Source organism: Macrobrachium rosenbergii, chromosome 7 (assembly GCF_040412425.1).
Source record: "Macrobrachium rosenbergii isolate ZJJX-2024 chromosome 7, ASM4041242v1, whole genome shotgun sequence".
NCBI lineage: Eukaryota > Metazoa > Arthropoda > Malacostraca > Decapoda > Palaemonidae > Macrobrachium > Macrobrachium rosenbergii.
Window position 1 is genome coordinate 29,420,001 of NC_089747.1, and position 13,472 is coordinate 29,433,472.

The following is a 13,472-nucleotide window of genomic DNA, read 5'->3' on the forward strand; positions in this document are numbered from 1 at the left end:
AAGTATGAATATTGAGAAAAATAAAGTCGAAGAATGATAGGGAAGTTTTATTGGACTTTATCTTCAACTGCAAAGATACTAAAGGAACTTGAACCTAGCTGCTCACGGGACGACGTTATGAAGAAAATAAACTGTCTCTGGACCTTTCAGGAGAGAATATAAGAAACTTGAGAACTCAAAGAAGCCTGGGAATTCGGCTGATGACACCTATACTCCTCTGTGGTATTTTGATTAGAAGATATTTGTTTTGTATCAAGACTTGCCACGAGAGTGCTCTTCCAGTCTGGACAGTATAACTGTTGCTAAAAAACGGCCTTTCTCATGTTTGTGTCCTTGTACTTAATACAAGAAGTGACAAGCTTCAGCAGATCTAAATATGCTGCCTCGTCCATTCTCATATAATTACGCCAGTCCTCTGGTTCTAATCTCAAATCAACAAGCAAGTTTGCATGCGCAATTTGGTCTCTTTTTTAACAACCAATCTTTTGTCAACTTAGATTTTTTTCCTCTTTCCTTAGTGCCACCGCTTAACCAAAAACGATAACTGTGTTTGATCTAGAGGAATCTTTGCTTTTCAACTGCCCGACCCACACTGAGGCTGGATGTAAATTTGGTTTGACCGTGTGATACCTCTTGAAACCTATTGACAAACAACATGGGCGACCGGGTTGGACAAACCGTTTGACCGTGTAAATGGCCTTTTAATAATCCTGATCACAGGTGAATCTCGACAGTTAGTATGTGACATCATATTTGTATGGAATGTGAAGGTCGTATCCACACCTGCATCCCCGTAGCATCTCGGCCGCTAGCTGTACCCACTTATTAATTCTTCCTTTCCTTTCATCTTGACGTCTAACAACTCCAACCCCTTCTCTTTACTAAGCAGGAAATGGCTGAAAGTGCCCCAGTGCTTGGCGCTATAGCCAAATTTTCATAAATCAGTCAATCCATGCCTGTATATTTATTAGACAGAAAGGAGATTCCGACAGCTCTCTGTGTAACTGCCTCTTTTTCTTACTTGTTTCTTCCCTTCTATAGTATTCTCCTTAAATTATAAATATAAGATCGAACAAGTTCACCTGGGTACTAAAGTATCACCCTGGATATCATCCCCAGTCTTGAGTCTCAGCACCTGTACACATTGCAAGTGTCAACTGTTGTCAAAGCAAATCTCTAACCCAGAAGTGGTTCTGGTGTTATTTTGATGTACTTATTGCTAACTCTTATATCAACTGAAGCTTTTAGTGTTCAGCTTCCTTAAAAATTTACCTGTGGATTTTTTTAATGTTGCCTCTCTTGACTCTTTAATTAGAAAATCAGATTGTATTTTTATTTGCGAATGAACTGTCAAAGGAATTTTCATCAGGCCGTAATCTTTATTTAAATACAATTAAGTCTAATTTTCCACTTGCGCTGATCATTATTTTAAGATCTCTTGAGGAATTATCTATGCGTGTTTTTGTCATGATGCCGCTTTCAACTTTCTTATATAAAAATTAAGTTATCATTAAATACAACTGGTTACCAATCCAAGTTTATTTTATGACCTGGCTCACCCTGGAGCAATCTCTTAGGTCACTAGCTTTCGTTTAATCTGTTCCTGCACCATTTCTTTATACATGCATTTCAATTATATATTAACGTATTAAGTTTGTTTCCCAGTTGATGGAAGAGATTTAAATATCCTGGAATTCAAGTACCAAATTGAATATTGCTCTCAGCAGTTCTTGCAAATTTCTTTTAGTGTATAAAAAGCCTTTTGCGGCCCGTTGTGTTATGGACGATGATGATATTGTATAAACCATTGTCGTAGGAAAGGAAATACTATGCGGAGTGGAATTATTGCTGAGGCCATATTGTGTTAGTATAGTTACAGAACTCCTAAAGGATAAAAACGTTTACTGGCTAGCAGAAAGACAGAGAAAGTTAGCTAAGTTACCTGTGCCTGGTAGGTGCCTTTGAAGTTTCAGGGACGTTTTTCTTTTTTATTCTGGGGCTGTGTGTGTCTGTGAACAAGTTTCCCCAGACAATTGACTACTTTTTACCAGATATATATATATATATGTATTATAATAGCGTTAAATACCTCTTAATTTCTCGATTCCCGCTATTTTTGGAAACGCCCATCACCACGAGCATTGACCCAAATGAAGAGAGAAATGAAGAAACTCAAAACTTCCGTGGTAGGATTTGAAGGGCAACCCCTCCTGCCCCAACTCTTCATGCATGGGCTCGAATCCCACCATGGGTGTTGGGGTTACTTTATATTTTGTTTCTTCATTTATAAAGAGCGGTCAAGCATGACCTCACCTCAACCTACCAAGCGTAGATTCAAATTCTACAGCCACGGGCTAGTATTGATGGGTGTAGCCAAAAAGTGTGGAGAATTAAAAAAGTTCAGAGATCGCTATGATTATTGCAAATATATATATATATATATATATATATATATATATATATATATATATATATATATATATATATATATAACCCTTTCTTTAATTCGTAATGAAATATAGTGTTCGATCAGACCAAGCAGTAGTACAAAAATAATAAAAGGAATGTAAAAATAAAATAGTTGATGAGCAAATTATGACGTTTGTTCTTGCGAGTTCAATGGTACCAACGGGTATAAGTAATTCTACCTGAAACGGGCTCCCAAAAACGTAGAGAACAAAACTCGATCAAATAAAACTGGAGAAAACGCGTACCCTATTATCTTCTAGAAAGCACTCAAAGCTGGAGAAACTTTTGGAAAATATATTCACATATTTATATCATGAGTCTCACAGATTTTCTGACCAAAAGGGGAAAAGAACAGGAAAAAGGAAAGGACAAAGTACTGTCCAAGGAGTTATATGACCCAGATGAGATTAATTCAAATTAATCTTTATTTTAAAGCAGCAAATGAGTAGTTAGCGATATCTCCAATCGAAAAGTTGCATTATTCAAGCGAATTAGGAAATGAAGTGCATTAATTAATAGCTTCAGTGACTAAATTTTAGATATATAAATATTAGAACTTTATCTGTAAAATTAGTAATAACATACACATAGAATATTTAAACAAAAATGGATTAATGAAGTAAATAACTTTAAAATCTGGAGGAGAATTATAAACAATAATCACACAAATCGAGAGGGAACTAAGCAAGATATTTTCCATGCTTCTGTAACAACCAACAGAAAAGTCTTCTAAAAGAGCATAAACTTCCAGAATGTAAATAGAACAGTAGATGAGATACCGAGCTGCTCTGTAACTAATTTCATATCCAGTTACATACAAACTTGAATATTCAAATTACGATATGTGTCCGGACAAATCCTCATCCTATAGCAAGTAGTGAAAAATCAAAATGCGAAAAAAGTAGAATCCTTTGATGAAATAAACATCAAAACTTGTACTGCGGTCAGTATTATCATTCACGGTGTGTTCATATTTGGTGGACCAGGAAGAAATGACAATTCACTTAGAAATAAGGTTCATAACAGTTTGCCATATGTGGAAGCAGAGGACAAAAGCCAGCAAAATACTGACGCTTTCATCAAATGAAAGAGAGTGGGCAATACTGTAGACGACTGTTCGCTGCTAATATATTTCCAAAACATAGACTGGCTCGTTTGTTGCAGCGGACATGAAGCGTCAGCAGCAAAATCTTCCATGCCTTTTCTCACTCATTCATGTACAACACTCTCTCTCTCTCTCTCTCTCTCTCTCTCTCTCTCTCTCTCTCTCTCTCTCTCTCTCTCTCTCTCTCTCTCTCTCTCTCTCTCTCCAGACAAACTTTGAGACAGCGTACGACAGGAAGCCAATCACGCACGAAACCCGTAGACTCTTTTTGTTGAAAATGTAAAATTGGTTTCCCTCTTGTCGAGAACACTGGAATAAATTATCACTGGTTTTTTATTAGAACTCTCTCTCTCTCTCTCTCTCTCTCTCTCTCTCTCTCTCTCTCTCTCTCTCTCTCTCAAACATGATATGCAATGAATACCTTGCTGAATGTGCTGTAGAGAAAAAAAGAGGTTAAAGAACTAGAGGAAAACAATGAAATGAAAGGAGTGGACTGAATGTGATCCTTGTCAAGAGATTACGTACATAAATTGCTTTTGCTTCATAAAAAATACAGACTTCTTCATTCAGATCGAGTTAGCCGTAATTCCAAAGTGATATGTTCATTCACTTTAAACAATCTTCTCTTACACACAAAAACACACGAAACCCACCAGTCCCTGCAGCTTCTCTTCACTATTACTATGGTAAACTTTATATCATTTACAAGCTTTAGGCATTCAGATTACATTTACAACCACTTTTCTTACTCCACAACTTTGCCGTTTTCCGGGCACTCATTTTAGAAAAAGTTTTGCTCTCCTGTAAAAATTCCAATCGCCAATTTTCTTTAGTCATGAAATTATTTATCTACTGTTTCATAATTATAAAGAGTATATAAAAGGGTTAGGCAAATGTAGGAAATACTTGGCAGATGAATGGGAAACATTTAAAAAAAACTCTAAAAATTTGGACATAAAAGCATGGGAAAGAAAAATGGGTGAAGTCAATCGTGAGTGAGTATAAGAAAGTAAGAAAAGCATAAGGAAAGAGACTTGAAATGAGGACACTGAAAAGACACGCTGACTGGCAAAGCAAGACTTCTGAACAAGACAGAATTAAATGACAGGAAAAGTTGAAAGGGTACTAAGCTTATGTTTACACTAAGAAGAGATAGATGAAAATTTGGAGCATTTTATACATTATTGTCCAGCATACAATAATGTTAGGTAAAAGCCTAGTTTCGTATAATACCCACATCAGGAAGATAAAACTTTCCGTATATTCAATTTTTTATTCACTCTTTGATTCACTTAGTCTATTGTGCTCCTCTGGGCGCCTCTGTCCTAGGTCGTTTCGCCTTTGTCATTAGGGGTCTCCATTTGATAATAAAGTTCATATTTCTTTACTATGTTCATAATGAATTTTCAATTTTGGTCCAAATTTTGGTTCCTTTGAACCTTAATGTCCAGTAAAGTCCCTTAGTATAATCAATGGCAGGTGGATGGCCTTTCCTTTGGCTTTATGTGAGGCGCTGATTATCTTCTTTCTTTGACCTAAGCAAGGATACTAATGTTGTTTTAAGATTACAGTCTACTAGCAGGATGTCTGTGTTATACGTACTTTCATTTTCTTCGATTTAACGTCTCCTTTCGATATGTACATTATGAATAAATCCCCCTTCCTTAGTGACATCACCTTCTCTCATCAAGTCTACAAAACCAATACCAGGTGGGATTAATAACATTTGCTGCTTATGATGTGTTTCATTAATGCACACGTTTCATTGAAAAATGTATGAATGTCCCCATCCGTATTATTCTGTGTTCATCCTTCTCCTTGTTCTCGATTATTTATACTTTGTTTAACATCAAACCTTAGGCCTGCAGTGTTTAAACTGTCTAAACATACTGTTCCCATCACCTACTCTGATGTTCCTAACACATTTCCTGATATTTCTTTAGTTACTCCTACCCCTATAATCTGGTCTGCTCAAATTTTTACTTCATTTTTAAGTATCCCTAGCTGAGGTACACCGGTGGGCTCACATCAGATGAACTACACTCCTGTAAATATAGGTTTTACATATTTCTTTTAAAAATATAGATCAAGTTTACAGATTTATTGGCTCATGTCCATATTCGTAAAAAAAAAAAACTTCCTTTTATAAACCTTGGTTCAGTCATATTGCTTTCCACCTGTTCAGTTGACAGCATTATTGTTTTCACTAACGTGAACAAAAAATGTATGTTATCCTATGCATGTCTTATACATTTTTCTTCTATTGTTCTACACTCTTTTACAGTGATTTCCTAGTTTCACCAACATAAAAATTGTCTCAAGAATCACAAGGATTTAATCTGCATATCCTTTATCATGGTCGGGAAAGTTTTTATAAGTGCTCCCGAAGTTCGGTTATTGAAAGATTTGCCTATGCGAAAAAGGAAGGAGAAAAGCGGGCGGTCTAAGCAGTGTATAATGGAACAGCTGTAGTGTTGTTATTTAAGGTTGGAACAAGGTGTTTAATGGCCAAAATTCGAGTATAGGAGGGTGGCTTTCATTAGGGCTCGATAAAATGATATTAAAATCATCGTAATTAATTTTGCTTTTGCATATTTGTGTATGGTTTCTAATATTTGAAAGCTCAGGGCTAGAAAGCTTACTCCCTGTGCGGTAACTAATACCTATATGTGAATCACATCGCACTTTGAGCAGCCGGCGAGTGCTTCCCAGTTCCCACGTAAGTCTGTAATTCATTGCACAAACAGCAAGTATATAACTAAACCAGAACGGACCGCATTAAAGTTGGTAATTTTTCTGTCGAAAAAATCTACCTATGGTTTTTGGATTCCTTAAGATGAATTTAACATCAACTGCTGGGAAATGCTTGCTCATCTTCCTTAATTGCGGTATAAATATGGTATCATAAGTGTATGGGAAGCTGATGTAGTGTTTCTTAGTGCTTGTTGTATGTGATGATTTGCGTTAACGTTGCTGGATAAGTTTGTAACATATATGTCTTTGGTTTTCCTTTTTTTAGCATTGAAAAAGAGACCACTGTCTGGAAACGTTGGCGATGATAAAGGAACCAATGTATTGAGCTGTTTTGCCTCTTCACGTTATACGATGGGGACTAGCCTCGACCTCTTACTGAAATATATATATATATATATATATATATATATATATATATATATATATATATATATATATATATATATATATATATATATATATATATATATATAATGTGTGTCTGTTTGTGTGGTCCCCATGGCTTACTGGTCAACGAAGCAAGAGGTCCAAGAAACATCCTACGTCTTTGGGCAAGTAAAAACCAGGATTAATAGAGTACTCTATTAATACTGGTAAAAACCACGGCCACGGGTACCTGCTGGTTCGTCTACCGTGGTGAGTCACCGTAAAGTTAGAAAAGGATACAAGTTAATAAATCATGAAAAGATTTGCTAAGAACTGGAACGTTAACACTCTCTGGAGGAATTTAATTTTATAATAACGTTTGATGAAAAAGTTTTTATATTTAATCATACATACATAACTTTGCTAGTTCGTCCCTGCCTTTTATTTTGGACACAAACAGTAATTAATGTCCTTTTCTTCGTTGCTGGTGACCCATTTTGATTCCCCAAGGCGTTTAACCTTTATTTTCTTTCTACCACTTAGTCCCCGTTGGGGGTAGCGCCGTCATTGCACCTCACGGGGTGCACTGTGAGGCATTATGCTAAGTTCACACATTCACGCGTGTCAAGGCACGCATCTTGCCTGGCGAATTGGTGAAACTTCGCATGCGAGAAAATAGGCCCGCCCAACTGGATCGTGTCCGCGGGGCGATGTCGTGATGCATGCGTGATTATAGTCGCCCGCAAATATGCGCACTGCGTAAGGTGACGTGACTCTGACGAACAAGCGGCGGCGCAGGCAGAAGTAGTGCGTGGCGGAAAGCCGTAACACCAGCGTCATTATACCGTATGTGTTCGTTCTGCGTAACTGAGTTATGCAAACGTCACGTTATTTACGTACTGCGGGTTAAACCCCAGCTATATAAAGGCGGCAGCTGCACGTGTGGGCTAGTCAATGCCGTAATACCACAGCGACAAGACATACTATAGCGTGCTGAAGCAACATGGACAACGCAAAGCTGAAATCGTCAACTCGCAGCTATAGCACGTGCGGATAGACCAGAATTGTTGCCACTTGTCATTGGTATGTGCACGTCGTATTTATTGCTGGAGCTTGCAATGATTGCTGCAAAGCACTTAGGGCAGAAAAAGGCGCCCAAGGAGGGTGGGCGTGGCCGTACCTGCAGAAAAAGGATGGAGCAAGGTCATTATGACAACCTGATGGCGGAGTTGTCAAACGAAGCCCCAGAGCTGTACAGAAATTTTACCCGGATTGACAGGACCTCTTCAATGAAATTGTTGAACGGGTCACACCCATTCAGAAGAAAGTGACATTCTGGAGGAAACCCATTGAGCCAGGCCTACGTGTTGCTATCACCCCGGCTTCCTCGCTGGGTGATTCATACAAGAGTCTGCAATATTCGTTCGGGTAGCCCACAACACCATTAGTCTTATCGTACCAGAGACCTGCAGGGCCATTGTTGCTGCCCTTCGGGGATGAGGAACTGCAGGTGCCACAAACACCTGAAGCATGGCAGGAGGTTGCACGGGGTTTTGAGGAACGGTGGAACTTCCCACACGTAATTGGAGCTATAGATGGGAAGCACATTAGGCTCCGTAACCCTCCCAAGGGCAGTACGCATTACTTCAACTACAAGAAGTTCTACTCCATGGTATTACTTGCAGTTGCTGATGCTTCATACAAGTTCCTGTACGTCGACGTGGGAGCCATTGGGTCAGAGTCAGACGGTGGTGTATTTTGCCCAGACCCGACTGGCAGAAATGCTGTTGCAAGAGAAGCAAATCTTCCCCAACCGGATGCCCTGCCAGGTCAACCTAATGGATCTCCTGTGCCCTACTTCCCTGGTTGGCATGATGCCTTCCCCTGAGGAATTACCTTGTGAAGCCCTACCCCAAAAGAGGACTTAGCAAGGAGGAACGGTTTACAACTACAGGTTAAGTAGGGCACGCTTAGGACGGTGGAGAACGCCTTTGGGATTCTGGCAAACAGATTCCGAGTATTCCACACTGCAATATGCTTGAAGCCTGACCATATAGAGCCATTAGTGATGTCCGCATGTGTTCTGCACAATATGATCATAAGAAGAAATGCACGAAGACAAGAAGGAGATCAGGAGCACCCTGTCACACATGCTGTCATCCCTGGTAGCTGGAGGGTGACCCGTCCTTGGAGCAGCCCTTCCAACTGTGACCAGCAACACTGCAACGAGAGGATGCAAAGGAACAGCGTAACATGCTGAAGGAATACTTTTCATCAGCTGGAAGGCTCCGTGCACTGGCAGGAGAACATGATTTAGTTACTCTCCTGCATACCTGATTGTTGTAATTACTTAAATGTCTGTTCCTGCATATATTTTGAACTTATTTAAAATTCAATAATGTATCAATTCAGGATTATTTTGCCCTGTGCATTTTGTACTTCTGTTTGTTTTAGTTGATTTAATAAAAGATATTGCTCAAATCCATGATATATTACTCTCATCAATACTTGGTAATTGGGAAGAGGATAGAGCAGGACATGACTTTGCAAATGTATGTTTAATCAATATGAAATAAACATACATATAAATAAAAAGAAAGAAGATGCAGTTATTTTGCCCTTTTAATAATTTCTTAACATGGAATCTATTCTGATATGATAATTCTATCATTTTGAAAGTACCTTCTCTTAACATTGTTTCTATTCTGTTCCTGTATTTATTTTGGACTTATTTAAAATCAATAATGTATCAATTCAGGATTATTTTGCCTGTGCATTTGTGTACTTCCGTTTATTTTAAGTTGATTTAATAAAAGATATTGCTCAAATCCATGATATTACTCTCATCAATACTTGGTAATGGGGCGAAGATAGAGCGGGACATGACCTGGAAGCGCGCCGCCTGTCCCTGTTATCCCAGGTCAAAAGCGTTGCCACATCTCCGCGGTTCTGCGGGGATGCGGCAGCGTTACCCAGCGTCTACTCCCACGCCATTCTGACAGTCACGCGGTGCCCTGGGGCAGCGTGGGCCCCAGGTAGGCGTGGCAGCTGCGCCGTCAACCCGCTGGTGGCGCCACGCTGTGCGGAGTCGGGCCACGCTACCTGATACCTGACCTGGCCACCCACGCAGGGTTTGAGCAGGTCGAAGGTTCCTGCCCCCCGCGCATGGCCAGGTGGTCCGTAACGGTCGCGCGCATGCTGCGCATTACACACAGTACTTACGGTACATTTACGTTGTATTTGCGTTGTGTTTACGGTACTTTCTGGCTCCCGCCCGTTCGTGGCCGTGCGTGGGCATGCGTGCCTTGATACGTGAATGTGTGAACTTAGCATTACTTAAGGTTCTTGACAGTGTCCCTTCGGCCCCTGGCTGCAACCTCTTTCATTCCTTTTACGTGCCTCTGCTCATATTCTCTTCTATCTTACTTTCCACCCTCTCCTAATAATTGTTTCCTCGTGCAAATGCGAGGTTTTCTTCCTGCTACACCTTTCAAACCTTTTTATTACTTTTAAATTCCCTTTCATAGCTGAATGACCTCATATGTCCCAGCTCTTGACCTTTGGCCTAAACTTTATATTCCATTCAGTTCCATTCTACCACTCAGTCTGACTTCTCTCCGCAGTGCAATATACTGATATCCCTAAAAGTTAAAGAGAAATCAAAGTACGTAACCAAGAACTAAGAAGAACTGAAGAATTATGATGATAGGAAGAGCCGTTACATAGGTTGTCACCCTCAGCATTGTTCCAACGTCAACGAAAGAAAACGGGAGTTTCCCGCCCCAAGTCTCAATTTTCACAAAAGTAAACATAAATTGTGATCTTCAATTTCTTTCGTAATTATCTGCAGTGGGAGGTCTTTCAATTCAGGCGTCATGGCAGAGTGTGAAACAGGTGAGTATGGACCTTTTTGCGAACCTTGTGACCGGAAATAAGGAAAAAAATTGAATTACACGCCAACTTATTTACATTAGCACAGACTTACATCAAATAGGCCATGCGAGCGTAGTTTAGCCCATTTAATAATGGAATCCATTATGGTGTCTTATATTATCCTTTGGCGAAACTCTGGAACAAGTAGTCTAGCTAATAAAAATTTGTAACTAGCCTACAATTTTTGGGGGAGGACGATCCCAGAAAGGCAAAGCCCCCCTTTGCCCTCCAGCCCAGGTTAGGGCGCTGTGTATGAAATTAAGTTAGATTGAGATTAGTCTCGTTTGGCAATATTTCCCTTTTGGAACCCTAAACCCTCACTTGATTCACTCCATTAACTTTTTGGTATATTGGTAGCGTATTCCCATGAACTAGCTTACCGTAACGCAACAAATTAGCCTAGTCTGCCCTGATGATAGGAACTAAACTACCTAATCTCTTGCACATGCAACATCAGCATAATAAACTTAGCCTAGACTATATACAGCATTAACCTATATACAGTATTGTCTATTATCCAAAGCACAAATATGAAAAATACTTGTTACCTGATACAAAGTTTGTTCGACAAGTTTCTGGGCTAAGGAGTGTTGGCAAACAAGCTTGTCTGACGCTTCCCTTAGCCTACTCTATATAGGCCCAGCTTACCATGTAGTAACCTCCTTTAGACTTGCAGTGTTTTATGGTACACTAGCCTAGACTAGGCTAAGCCATCCCATTTCCACGTACAGTATACCAGTTAGGCTTGCATTTTGCCTTGTTTTCGGGACACAGTAAATTGTTCCCAAATCAGTTAGCCTGGGCTAACCTAGCTGAAGTAATTTTCAGTTCATAGGAAAACCAGAATAATCCAAAATGGCCTCAATATTAGGATATACTGAAGCAGTCATGATTGAAGTCTTTATTCATTCACATGCAAGTTATATAAATTTCTGCTCTCCAGTGTTAATTGTAACTTCTTTACAGTACTACAGCTGTCAAAGATTTAGCCTAAATTATTTTTATCCCAGTTCAGTTTTGGATCTGCAGTCCAACCACCATCAAGAGTGGCTTGGTTTATATTGTTTAAGTTTGTTTCAGGTCATTTTGGTTTTTCTCATTTGTTTAGGTACCAGTAAACTGTTACACATGGACAATCATTATTTCATTTTCCCATTTTTTTTTTTATTTTAGGCCCTTCTGTCAGCTTTTGCTTGGTCTTTTTGTCAGATTTTTTTTTAATCAGTTTTAATCCCCAATAGTTATTTTGAATAACATTTTACCCAAGGCTTTACAATAGGTCAGACACTAAACTATGATAGATTTACAGTATTCTAAAGTACATATTGTATACAAGATACCAGCACTGAATATTGACTTTTAGGTTTTTGGGGAATATTTTGTAAACTGGGCATGGCAAATCTAATGCCTAATACTTTACTAAATTTTTTGAGGATATTTGATTGAAAAACAAAGTTGGAGGGTAACCAGTTTTTTATTGGTACTAGCATTTTAAGATAAAAGATTATAGTACTGTATTATATAAGGTCCGGCAGCAGTGAAGGTTTAGTATTTATAACTAGGTCAGGTCAAGAGTAACTATTTATATGGTGTTTCATCCAAGAAAACCAAAACTCAAATGATTTCTGTGTTCTCCACCAGGCACCAGTAGTGTATAGTTCACTGTTTTTGACTTGTCAAGGCACTTTTCACAAAACATCTGAAAAACTTGAAACATCAATAGTCTAAACTGATATAAAGTATATAAGAAAAAGAGAAACCAGTCTGTTGATAAGTACCAGTTACAGTATATCATATATATAAACAGGTATATGTATACTACTGGTGTCCAGAAATTCTGATGGCCTGCCTTGGCAAATTTCTTATTTTTGAAGCTTAACAAGTTATGTTCTGTTGTTGTTTCAGTGGTTACCACTGGAATTCTGTTAAAGTATTTCAGTTTTCTATTTAGCATTTTCTTTGACAGTCTTTGCATTACCAGCCTATAAATCTGTGCAACTCAGTAGTGAGGATAATTGTTACAAAATGATGCAACAAGAATTCAATATTGGATAGGAACAATTTCCATTTTAATATTTATACCGAAGGTATGTGAAATATTTCATGAAAAATTTTGTTATTGCAAATTTTAACATGCACTATTTAAAGATCTGTTGGTCAGTAGTTGCAGGGCCACAATCATGCTTCATTCTAAGAAATGAAATGAGATGAAATCTAGTAGTATTAATATTAAGCATGTACTTTTAAATAAGAATTGGGATTTAAAGGGATTAATTCATTTTTTCATTTTATGAGGTGCATTAGGAATAGTATGTGGCATTGTGAGTGGTGTGTACCACATGTAGCTTAAAACTAGTTTTCAGAAAAAAAATGTAAGTGTTGGGTAACCTCAAGTTTTCTCATGATAAATTTTCAGTCTTGGGAATTGATCAGGCTCAGATTGTTCTGTTGTTCCTGTTTTCCTAACTTACAACTTTGTGAGAAAACTACTATAATTTTTATGGAGTCTTTGTAATTGTAGATCATTCATTCTTGCTCTATGTTTGGTTCCAATCCATGTCTTGAGTGATATGATATTTGTGTATAGCCTAAACACATCCAAAATTATAAGCGGTAAAATATTTTTTATTGGGTATGAGAAGTTGGCAGGTGGTTAGAAGACTGGTTTATAAAGCTGCATGGACTTCACTCTTATAGGATGATAATACAGTGGTATGCACTTTGCTGTTAGGGTAAAATTTTTTTAAACTATTATTTTAATAGAATTGAATGACTCTTAATATTTTGAATAAGGTTCATGGAAGTACAAACCATAGCCTTTTATGTAGGACTGCTATCTTTCAGT

General features: G+C 38.4%; 1 protein-coding gene across 1 annotated transcript in view; it reads left to right on the plus strand.

Annotated features, from left to right (window-relative positions):
- Positions 1–10,451: 10,451 nt before the first annotated feature.
- Mcm10 (minichromosome maintenance 10 homolog) overlaps positions 10,452–13,472 on the plus strand; it is a 178,678-nt gene continuing 175,657 nt past the window's right edge. Inside the window, 1 exon segment of the mRNA XM_067106911.1 lies at positions 10,452–10,588. Coding sequence (XP_066963012.1) covers positions 10,570–10,588 — 19 coding nt within the window. The 5' untranslated portion in view covers positions 10,452–10,569.